The sequence below is a fragment of the Pongo abelii genome, chromosome 14 (genome assembly GCF_028885655.2).
Source record: "Pongo abelii isolate AG06213 chromosome 14, NHGRI_mPonAbe1-v2.0_pri, whole genome shotgun sequence".
Lineage (NCBI taxonomy): Eukaryota > Metazoa > Chordata > Mammalia > Primates > Hominidae > Pongo > Pongo abelii.
The window spans coordinates 22,751,897-22,764,268 of NC_071999.2; the positions used below are offsets into that span (position 1 = coordinate 22,751,897).

General features: G+C 47.9%; 1 protein-coding gene across 2 annotated transcripts in view; it reads right to left on the minus strand.

The window, feature by feature from the left end:
- The window catches only part of LATS2 (large tumor suppressor kinase 2), an 87,745-nt gene that overhangs the window by 17,195 nt on the left and 58,178 nt on the right, over nt 1-12,372 (minus strand). Inside the window, exons 1-2 of one of the 2 annotated variants that reach the window (XM_063715111.1) lie at nt 4,759-4,869; nt 1,054-1,186 (exon numbers count right to left, since the gene is read on the minus strand). In XM_063715111.1, coding sequence (XP_063571181.1) covers nt 1,054-1,183 — 130 coding nt within the window. In that variant the 5' untranslated portion in view covers nt 1,184-1,186; nt 4,759-4,869. Of the gene's footprint in view, nt 1-1,053; nt 1,187-4,758; nt 4,870-12,372 lie in introns of those variants that run through there. The other variant, XM_009248477.3, reaches the window with a different exon arrangement.

Sequence of the window (12,372 nt, forward strand, 5' to 3'; positions counted from 1 at the left end):
AGAGAAATCAGCACGGAACATGGGCCTGGCCTTCCCTTTGAGCTGTGCTCTAAGGCCTCAAAACTGGAAGAATTCTGACATGGATGGCCAGCTGGGGGCTATTTAAGGAAGTTCCTTCTCTTAAGAAGAAAACAAAAATGTGTGTCCTTTTAACAAGGGAGATATAACTTACAAAGGTTGAGATTTTTCTCACCCACCACATGAAGTAGGTTTTATCCAAGGTCTTCCACAAAATAGGGAAAACTCTTGCTAATTACTAGGATTTTTTTTTTTTTTTTTTAAATACAGACGAGGTCTCCCTCTGTTGCCCAGGCTGGTCTCCAACTCCTGCCTCCATCCTCTGGCCTCAGCCTCCCAAAGAGTTGGGATTACACAAAACAAAACAAAACAAAACAAAAGCCAGACAGTGTTGGGATTACAGGCTTGAGCCACTGCGCCTGGCCATGAATCCTTTATCACAACCCAGGGACCTCAGGTACCAATCACAGGGCCCATGTGCTCCATATCTTGGGAAAGTAACATTCATCCACAGCCAGTAAACAGCAGGGGTGCCTCAGGCCCTTCACAGGGGATGCTGAAGGGGGCCCAGCGCTCTGCCCACACTGCCTGCCATTGAACCCCCACTCTCAGAGGCTACGATGTGAGAGAGGGGTGTTTTAGAATTGAGGAAAGAAGCCACCCTTGTCAAAGATCCCTCCACAGGCCCCAAGAGAAAGTGAAAAGACCATTTTTATGCCCACTTTGCTGACTTTTTTGATCTTTCATAAAACAAGCACACACCTTCCCCTAGGTAGGAATTACTAAGGTAATTTCAGACAAGGCTGGATAGGGCAAGCGCCAGGCGTGTCCCATGGTCTACCACTTGGGGCTGCTCCCGCCAGGGCCTGACTCTGTCAGGGCAGGGCAGGCTCAGCTTGCCTGTTAACTGAACGAGGCAATGTGCCAGGAGACTGGCTCTGGCCAGGCCAGGCCAGCTTGGACCCCTCTGCACATGGTTTTGTGTCCTTAAGCCACAAACCATCTTTGCCCACCATGCTACAGGCCTGGGCTCACCTGGGGAGGTTTGCTTAATGACCCGCACGATCTGCTCATTCCTTGGGTCCAGGTAGCCCATCTTGCTGATGTACTCCAGGGCGGCCTCGATGCTCCTGCTGCCAGTCTGCTTGAGAGCTCGGCCAGCCATCTCCTGGGAGGGAAGTAAGGGAGAGGTAAGTGCACGTCATCCTAAAACAAAGCCACCAAGGTCTCCCATCCCCGCTCTGTGCTTCTGTGCTGGGACACTTCGCCTCTGTACTGCTAAGAACCTGCGATACACTGCAGGAGACCCTCAGAATGAGTACAGGTGGCTGTGTGCTCTGCAGGTGCCTGATAGCACAAGCCACACCATAGACTATTTAGCCTTATGTCAAGGACATATGGGAATTTTAATGATGGGCCTGAAAGAAACTTAAATTCTGCTTCTCCTCAGAAAACTTTTGTGGTTGGACTGGTGAGTTCAGGATGAACCTAAAACTAGAAGCGTTTAAGGGGAAGAACTGTGGGAGTCAGGGAGCCTGGCTTTAACCTCAGCTCACCTCCAGGCTAACTTTGGGACTGGGAAACCTGTCCCCAGGGAGAGGGTGCAGCTGTTGAAGAGTCATATATTACACACCTACTGTTTACAACACCTCGTGCTGGCTATAGCAGCACAGGACTGGCCCTTAGAGATCTGACTCGTAGAAGAAAAGAAACAAAACAGGAGCCCATGGAGCCACACCGGCCCAGGACAGGTCCCTCAAACTGCTTGTGGGAAGAACACAGAGACTGGTGGCCACCACAGGAGAGGGCACAGGGCAGGTAAAATGGATGAGGGCCACAGGAGAAAGCCCCCTTCCACCCGAAAGATGAGGTGGTGGCATGGCTAGCTGTTCCAGACTGTGGGCAGGTGGAGAGCCCTGGGAGAGAAAAGGCATTCCTGGCAGATGGGACAGCCAGAGCAGAAGCCTGGGGAAAGATGGGCCCATGGCAGCAGCATGCAAGGGTAGGTGGAGATGGGGGGATGGACCCACAGATGGGGGCCAGGCTCTCCGGGGTTTTGCTCCTGTCTGCAGACATTCGAGGAAGCTTTCGAACTGGGACATACGGCATCAGCAGGTCAGGCTGGGGGCGGCTGTGGGTGCAGAGCTGGAGGCACTCAGATGGGGGAGACAGAATAGGCAGGAGGGTGCAGAAGAGATGCAGCCCAGTGGGGCGGGGCGGTGAGGCTCTGATGAAGGCGCCCCCTTCACCTTTCAGGACAGCTCCATAGAGCTGTAGGCAAACAGGGAGGGTGAGCAGAGAGAAAAGAACACCATTGAGGCTGGCTCTGGGACAAGGGTGAAACAGGCAAAGGCCACAAAAAGGGCTTCGGCAGGAGAAGGGAAGGCTGACCACTCTGAAGGTCAACGAGGAGGACAACCAGGCAGGAGGAAACTGAAAATGTAGAACGGGGAGCTCCAGAAAGGAGTCCACAGTTACCCAGACAGCAGAGAAGAAAGGGGTGGAGATGGCTGGGCGTGGTGGCTCACACCTGTAATCCCAGCACTTTGGGAGGCCGAGGCAGGTGGATCAAGAGGTCAAGAGATCGAGACCATCCTGGCCAACATGGTGAAATCCCATCTCGACTAAAAATACAAAAATTAGCTGGGTGTGGTGGTGCGTGCCTGTAGTTCAGCTACTTGGGAGGCTGAGGCAGGTGAACTGCTTGAAACCTGGGAGGTGGAGGCTGCAGTGAGCCGAGATCACGCCACTGCACTCCAGCCTGGTGACAAAGTGTGACTCCATCTCAAAAAAAAGAGAAAGGGGTGGAGATGCAGAAAGACCCCGGACAGCGGGGGAGGCCATGCAGGGCTGCTCTGCAGCAGGAAGCCTGGCCATGGTCACAGAGCCACTCTGCAGAGAGAGACGCAGCACTGAGTGTTCCCCACCTCTGGACAGGGCACTGTGGTGCCCATGATCTGAATCACACTCAGCTGTGTGTTTGTGGTTCCCTTAGGACAAGAAGAACCTGGCAGGGCCTGAAACCATGTTACTCATGGTTGCATCTGCCCACTTAACACAGTGCCTAGAACAAATTAAGCACTTATTGTCCACATATGATGGTCTAATACTGAATCAAGCTTTCCAGTCCTGGCCATACGCCAGCAGAATGGCAGCACAAAAAACACGGGCTGTAAACTGTGCCTGTGTTCTTAGCGATGCAAGCGTGGGTATGGCAAGATGGCAGGGACAGGGAAGGGGCTGCAGAGGAGCACGAGGTAGAAGTTTTGGGGAGGTGCTGCCACATGGGCAGGCCACATTGCAGTGGAGGGACATGAAGTGACAGATTGGAAAATGGTAATAACAACAGACCTGTTTGTTAAAGTGGCACCTGGATTACCAGAAAGGGCAAGTGTTTACAACTTGGAAGAGTTGCAGAGAGAAGGCAGCGGCGGTTCAGAAGGGAAGTCCTTCCTGGCCTCACCTGGGACGGGAGATAAGACTCCCACCACTGCCTACTTCACAGCTGTGCTATGCGATGAGATCACGTCTGCGAAGACTCAACAGCTTGGAGGAAGACACGATATAAGACCACATCTTTGTGGGATCACCCTGGAGCTTTTGGCGCCCATTAAAAAAATGTGCCAATTGGGGCCGACTCTAACCACAAGCCTTTCCATCGGCACTAACCGTTCAATTGCTTCGTCTGAAACGTGACCAACGCTGTCTCCTGCAGGGTGAATCATCAGCCTGTGCTCATTAACCCAGTACCTGCTGACTGCCAAGGAAGGGACACCTCCAGGACAGACTAGGTCAATGTGGATGTTCTCAAATTCTCTCCCTGTTTATGGAGCACCCACTACTCAAGATGTGTATGTTTACTGTGCATCAAATCTAGGAACTCAGAAAAATCAGCAAGGAGACCACAAGTGAAGACTCATGTTCAGAAGGGAGTTTCAAGTCCTAAAAGTGAACCGTACTCATGAGCCAGCTTGTTTATAAATAAACCCTTCAATAACCCACGTCCTTTGAGGCTTGCCCTTGTTATCTGTCCATCAACCCTTCTTTAGCAAGTAAGTAGTTCCTATCTGTACATTAACTCTCAGAAGATGCTACTGTACATATACATAGAGCTATGTTTTAAACACTGAAGGAAATGGGAATCCACTTCTAAATCCATCAGAAATACATGACCTCTGGGCACAAAGTACATGCAGAGTCACAGAGTGAAGACAAGCGCACAGTCTGGGGAATGGCAAGAGGTCGGAGCCAGGACGCGGGAGGAGTGTGTCAGAGAGATGCAGCTGAAGCCCAGCCGAGGAGCTTGGCCACCCACCTTCCTTTCTTAAGAATGTATGGAGACCAAGCTGGATGTGGTGGCTCACGCCTATAATCCCAACACTTTGGGAGACTGAGGCGGGAAGACTGCTTGAGCCCGGGAGTTTGAGGCCAGACTGGGCAACACAGTGAGACCCCGTCTCTACAAAAAAATAGCTGGGTGTTGGTGGCGCATGCCTGTAATCCCAGCTACTCAAGAGGTTGAGGCAGGAGGATTGCTTGAGCCCAGGAAGTAGGGCAGGCTGGGCAACAAAGTAAGAATATGTCTCAAAAAAGAAAAAAAAAAATAGAATAAAATATTTTTTAAAAGAAGAATGTACAAAGATCATCATTTAAGGGTCCTTATCTAGAATCGTAGGTGGCTATTCCAAAAGATGGCAGGATGGTGCAGTGGTACAGGGCGCAAATAGGGAGGCCACACACCTGGGTTCACCCCTCCTCTCTGCCGCTTAGCAGCTGTGTAACCTTCAGCAAATCATTTCCTTCCTTCGAGTGCCCGTTTCCTCATCTGGGAAATAAGGCTAATAGGTTGCTCTAGGGATGAAAGGAGATGTCATGCTTTGGCATCAGCATCACTTAAGGGTTAGCTGTTACAGTTCACAAAGGTATCTTATGTGTTTCTGGGAAAAAAAACATAAAAACTGTAATTGTAGATTTTATGCATGTTTGATATTTAATGGCTGTAATGTTTTACTGTGTATTATTCTTACAATAATTATACAAAGAAATGTAATGAGTTCTTTTCACCAAGCCTCAATAGACACCTCCAATCTCTTCCAGCTTACCTCAGGCTGCTGTGTAAACATTATCCACGTCTATGCATGCCAAGATGTGGAAAGGCTGAGCAGCCCTGCCCCAAAGCAAGAGTGAAGCTGCAAGCCAGCTGAAGGTGAGGACAGTTCAAGTATGTGTTCCGGTGTCTAGCGTGTAGAAAGAGATCAGCAGATATCTGTTCAATGAATGACTGAGTGACTGACTGAGTTAGATTGTGACATAGGATAGATGAAAGGAAGAAAGAGCTGCAAGCAGGGAGTGAGAAGATACTGCCTGTTCCACTGGGCAGGCTGCCCTGGTGTGTGGAAGATGAAGATGAGGTACACAGCAGAGATGCACCAAGGCACAGACTAAAGGGAATTTCAAATCAACATTAACAACAGCGGCAACCTCCAAGTTTTACTCCATTATCTAGTTTGCACACGTGCCATTCTTCAGCACAGCCTCTTCTACACAAGTTCACAAAATCTTAATACTCTTTGAATGTGTGTGTCATGCACTATTTACCAATTACTAATTACTTACAGAGTAATGTAGTAGGCTAACAAGACTTTGATGACTTTGTGTCACTTAGCCACGTGCAACAAGAAAATCCCTCACACACTAAATTTTTCTCCTAAAACCCTCAAGAAAGCTTAATTTAGGAAAGCTTAATTTAGGATTGGGCTAATGTCTCATAGAAAAAGGATGCTAATCCACTGAACTTGGTTACCATGCCCATAAATTAAGCCTTCTCTTCTAGACAGATATCAATGCTGGAGTTGAAGCCATCAGATGAGCACCAGATTTGGCATAAGATACCTGCAGTGTTCAACACTTGCTTCATCAGTGACCACTCCATGCCACCTGCTGCAAGAGTAAGATGACTCAACATGTGTAAAACCCAATCTCCTGCCTCTAACTTACCTGTTCTCTCAGGGCTCCCAACCTTGGAAGCATCTTGACTTTGAGATTTCATTCACATCTCACATCCAGTCCAGAAGCATTTTTTTTCTACCTACATTAGAGTGGTAGAAGATTCTTTTTTCTTTTTTCTTTCTTTTTTTTTTTTTGAGACAGAGTCTTGCTCTGTCCCCCAGGCTGGAGTACAGTGGTGTAATATTGGCTCACTGAAATTTCATCTCCCAGGTTCAAACAATTCTCCTGCCTCAGCTTCCCAAATAGCTGGGATTACACGCATGAACCACCATACCTGGCTAATTTTTGTATTTTTAGTAGAGATGGGGTTTTGCCATGTTGGCCAGGCTGGTCTCGAACTCTTGACCTCAGGTGATCCACCTGCTTCAGCTTCCCAAGGTGCTGGGATTATAGGTGTGAGCCACCGCGTCTGGGCTGATAGAAGATTCTGGATACTTTGAAGGCAGAACTGATACTATTATTCACACTCCATATCAAATTCAGCAAAACCTAACATGGCATAAACTATATGCCTCACAGTTTGGGGAGCCACAACGGTTACAAAATAAGAGTCTGACAGGCTCTTACCCAGAGCCCTTATCTGCTACCCTGTGGGCTATTCTTGCAGATTCATAAATATTAAATGAAAAATTATTTTGTCAGACTTGCTGTAGAATAGAAGCTAGTAGGGCTAAATACTATGGCATAAAGGACAGACACCCCGAGGGGCCTGGCAGCCTCATCTCTTCTGGAGAGCAGTGACATGCACTGCAGTGGGCTATTCTCAGCTTGGGTTGGTGGCCCTGGACCAGATAGAAGGAATTCTTCCCACTCCATTAAAGCAGAGCTCCTGAAGAGGTTTTCTGCCTCATGGCTAAAACTAAGAGATTGGGGAGGGATTGAGAAGGGCAAGACAAACTGAGGTTTCACTGGTTTACTGCTGCTACTGACAGCTCTTGTAAAACTCCACTTTAGGTGTGTGAATTACATACGAATAAAGCAGTTTTGAACATCTGTACCTTAGGTATCTTTCCCAAGAGATTTTTCCTCTTACATTTTGTCAACAAATTGGTGTTCACTTAAAACTGGACCTAACCACTACGAAGCCTGGAAAATGTGAGATTTGCCCATATGCTATCTGATATAGAAAGGACGGCAAAAGAGGCACTTTAACAAAATGGCGAGATGGCTGAGGGGTGGGACACCTGCCAGTATCAGGCCCTGCCAGTATCTTGAGGCTGGTCCTCTCAATTGCAAGGACCACACCCCAGCTCCAAACCTCCCCATGGGATGGTCCAGGCCTCTGTTGCAGGTACATCACTGTTTAATGATCTTCTCTGCTGTCCCTCGGGGAAGCTGGCCTCACCCAGCTCTCCAGCTGCTGACCAGCTGCCAGACAGCCTGGCATGGGCTCCTGACACACCCTCTGCTCTCTTGGCTTGGTCCCCCTCTACTAGGCACAGGGCTTACGAGAATGGGTGGGAACTGGAAGACACTCCTTCAATCTACCGCTCAGCTCCTAGCAAGGCAGGAGCTGGGCTTGCAATGTCTAAGCAACAGAAGTATTTCACGTGCATTGCCATGTGAATGCAAGTAATTTAAATGCAGTGAAAATTATTATGTGTGAGGGAAGGAATTTCCTATGGAGATCCTCCCCCACTCAGCCCTTCCTGGTAAGGAAGCATTTTTCAAGCCTTAGCAAAACCATATCCTACAGTTTTAACATTCCAACTATGAGGTTTGGCTGAAAAAGAAACAGAGCACTCTGGCCCTATCGTGTCTGCGTGGGCCTCTGTCTGTGTCTGCCTGTTTCTCAGGCTTCCTCAGGTGACTTCCACTTCAGCTGTAGCTGACGCCTGTAATCCCAGTGCTTTGGGAGGCCAAGGTAGGATTGCTTGAGGCCAGGAGTTCAAGACCAGCCTGGGCAAGACCCGCATGTTTGTAAAGAGTAAGAAAATTAGCTGGGCATGGTGGTGGGTGCCTGTAGTTCCAGCTTCATGGGAGGCTGAGGCAGGAATCACTTGAACCTGGGAGGTGGAGGCTGCAGTGAGCTGAGATCATGCCACTGCACTCCAGCCTGGGAGACAGAGCAAGAGAGCCTCTCTCAAACAAACAAACAAAAATTAATTAATTAATTAAATTAAGAAAAAACAAAGACTGAGGGAGAGAAGAGGAAGAGAGGGGCCAGTTGGCTGGCAGAGGAGGCTGCACTGTCTCTGGCAGGATCCTGTGCTTGCTTGGAGGATTGCCAGCGGGCTGGTCTTTCAAAAGAATCTCTGACCGAAAGGCCTAGATTTTTTGACGAGAACATAGGAGCCGAGGAGCTAGAATTTCCAAAGGGCGTTCCAACCCCACCCCTACGGAAAGGCGCCTGGAAGAATGAGGTCCCTCCGGGCCCAGGGCTCCTCTAACGGCCCCACCACTGCGTGCCTCTCCCCTGAGCGCGGCGCTCCCGGTGATCTTGGGCAGGTGGGGCCGCATGACCTTGTCAATGCAAGGCGAGGCGGGGCAGGGCCCGACAACCTTGGGCTGGTGGGGCAGAGCCCCGTGACCTTGTCCACACGGGGCGGGGGCCGCAGCGACATTGTGCACGCGAGGTGGGGGCCCCGCAACATTGTCCACAACCTTGTGCACACGGGGCGGGGGCCCTGGCGACGCTGTCCACGCAGGGCAGGGGTCCCGGTGACCTTGCGCACACGGCGCAGGGGCCCTGGCGACCTTTTCCACGACCTTGTCCACGCAGGACAGGGATCCCCGCGACCTTGTGCACGCAAGGCGGGGGTTCTGGCGACCTGGTCCACAACCTTGTCCACGCGAGGCAGGGGTCCCGGCGACCGTGGGCAGGCACAGCACGTGCCGTGTGCGAGCCAATTGTGACTGGAAAACAGGTGGAGGACAAATGGAAGAAGTGGCCTTTGGAGTTTAAATGTGTGCTTGAAGAAAATGAGTCGCCACCTTGCGCGGATGCAGCGGAAGCTCCAGCCCCAGCCGTGGCCGCCTCCGAACCTTGGTACACCAGACACGCGCCCGGAGGACACCTGCTCGGCACATACAGGTATAAACCATACGTCTTTTCGAAACGAATGAATAAGAAATTTGGCATAATGTTTTGTTTTTGTTTTGTGTATTTTTAAGGGCCACGCTAATCTCTGTATCGTTCCAATTTTCGTATTTGCTGCGGAAGCGAGCACTTTTTTTCTTTCTTTTTTTTTTGACAGGGTCTTGCTCTGTCACCCAAGCTGGAGTTCAGTGGCTTGATCAGGGCTCATTGCAGCCTGGCACTGCCGGGCTTAAGCAATCCTCCCATCTCAGCCTCCCATCTCAGCTAATTTTTTTTAAAAAATTTTTGTAGAGATGGGCTCTCACTGTAACCCAGGCTGGTCTCAAACTCCAGAGGCCAAGCCATCCTCCCGCCTCAGCCTCCTAAAATGCTAGGATTACGGACATGAGCCAGGGTGCCTGGCCTTAAATTTGTTCTAAAATAAAATGAACATGAAAAATCCTTGGCCTTGCCAATGATCACAAGACCAGCCTGGACAATGTGGTGAAACCTCATCTCTACTAAACATACAAAAAAAAAAAAAAATTAGCCGGGCGTGGCAGCACACACCTATATAGTCCCAGCTACTAGGGAGGCTGAGGCAGGAGAATGACTTGAACCTGGGAGGTGGAGGTTGCAGTGAGTCAAGATCACCCAACAGAGCAAGTTTCCATCAAAAACAAAACAAAACAAAGAAACACTGATAAAATAAAGAGCATTTTATAACTATTGTTAGCACCAAAATAAAATAAAAAATTATAAAGATAGGCTGGGCGTGGTGGCTCACGCCTGTAATCCCAATGCTTTGGGAGGCCGAGGCGGGCAGATCACAAAGTTAGGAGATTGAGATCATCCTGGCTAACACGGTGAAACCCTGTCTCTACCAAAAATATACAAAATTTATATTTTAGCCGGGAGTGGTAGCATGTGCCTGTAGTCCCAGCTACTCGGGAGGCTGAGGCAGGAGAATCACTTGAACCCGGGAGGTGGAAGTTGCAATGAGCCGAGATTGCGCCACTGTACTCCAGCCTGGGTGACAGAGCAAGACTCTGTCTTAATAATAATAATAATAATAATAATAATAATAATAATAATAATAAAGATAAACGGGCTGGTAAAACTATTCTTGGTCATGTATAAACCAAAAATATTCAGGGGTGAATATTTATTATCAAAAGTTATTAAAATTTTTGTATCCCGATTTAATGATTTTACTTCTTGAAATTTATCCTCAGGCTAAAATAATTCAGTTTTAAAAAACTGATTTCCATAATGATGTCTGTCAGATTTAGGTATAATATATTAGTCCCTCAAATAGGAAAGTGTGGATGGGAGTTAGAGGCCACATGGCCACTACTAAACTATAATTATAATTAATATAGTCCTTAGAATACACTTACCACAGCCAGAAATAATACTTTCTATAAGTAAAACTTTAACAAATCTACGGCTGTTCTAGATGCTGAGTATGTAGCAAAAATAAGCAAAAACAAAATAGGCAACTTTCAATAGTGTAAACAACATGAAAAAAATGCTGATTGTATAAAATGTTATGTCTCTTAGTAACTATGTACACAAATCAGTTATGCCTATGAACAAGGGCTTAACTAGAACATGAAAAAAATTAAAGTATGACTTAATTTTATGTTGAAAGAACAGTAATTTCTTTTTGTTAAAGAGAGCATGACAATAAGATGCTTACACATATATCAGATTCCATTATAACAAAACTGCCTGTACTATCTAGCTACATAATTGTGGACAGATCACAACAATTCCCCAGATCACAGTTGTGTCCAATAAAATGGCAAGGTAAGAATATACAAGCTAATCTCAAAGTTCCTTTTATCTGTAAAATTCCAGGATTTTGAGGGATGTTTGCTAAAATAAGACTTTTGTCACAATTGAGATAGGTGAACAGAGGTGAGCACATTCCACAGAAACTTAATATACCCAAAATTCCCTATTAGTACACACACATGGCATGGTTTCAGGGGTCCTGGATCCTATATTTCTATTCATGTGTAACAGTGCTACCAAAAAATGGGCACTAAAAAATTTCTCCCATCCCTGTATGTATGGGCTGCAGCTCCCAGTGCGAAGCAGAATCTACTTCCCCTCCCCTTGAATACTGGCTGGCCTGTGATTTTCTCTAATCAATGGAATGAAGCAGAAGTGCTGCTGTGCCAGTTCTGAGCCTCACCCTCAAGAAGCCTGGCTGCTTCCATTTTCAGTCCTCAGATCCCACCATGGCTGGAGACAGATCCAGTTAACTGTGTTGCAGTTCTAACCCATGAGTGAAGCCCTCTTGGGTATTCAGCCCCAGCTGAGTTCCCAGTGGAATGAGCTACATGGAACCCCAGCAGATACCACATGGAGCAGAAGAACTGCCCAGCTGAGCACAGCCAACCCACAGAGCCATAAGAAATAATAAGCCATTATTTCACTGGCATGTGCCTGTAGTCCCAGTTACTCTGGAGGCTGAGGCAGAAGAATTGCTTGAACCTGGCAGATGGAGGTTGCAATGAGCCGAGATAGCGCCACTGCACTCCAGCCTGGGTGACAGAGTGAGACTCTGTCTCAAAAAAATAGTAATAATAAAATAATAACAAATTTTAAAAAGTCATTTTTTTTTTGAGGCGGAGTCTCGCTCTGTTGCCCAGGCTGGAGTGCAGTGGCACTATCTCGGCTCACCGCAAGCTCCGCCTCCCGGGTTCACGCCATTCTCCTGCCTCAGCCTCCTGAGTAGCTGGGACTACAGGCGCCCACCACCATGCCCAGCTAATTTTTTGTATTTTTAGTAGAGACGGGGTTTCACCATGTTAGCTAAGATGGTCTCAATCTCCTGACCTCATGATCCGCCCACCTTGGCCTCCCAAAGTGCTGGGATTACAGGTGTGAGCCACTGTGCCCGGCCAAAAAGCCATTATTTTTAAGTCACTAAAAATTCTGGGATGGTCTGAGATGGTTGGTTACACAACAGTAGATAATTGATTACTGGTTCTACTTTGCTCTCTGCTATGTATAATCTGGAGAAATATGCCCATCTTTTTAAAAATTAACTAATTAATTAACTTTTTTTTTTTTTTTTTTTTGAGACAAGGTCTCACTCTTGTTGCACAGGCTAGAGTGCAGTGGTGTGAAAACAGCTCACTGCTGCCTTGACTTCCCAGGCTCAGGTGATTCTCCCACTTCAGCCTCCAGAGTAGTTGGGACTACAGGTGCGTACCACCACACCCAGCTAATTTTCTGTATTTTTTAGTAGAGATGGGGTTTTGCCATGTTGCCCAGGATGGTCTGGAACTCCTGAGCTCAAGCAATCTGCC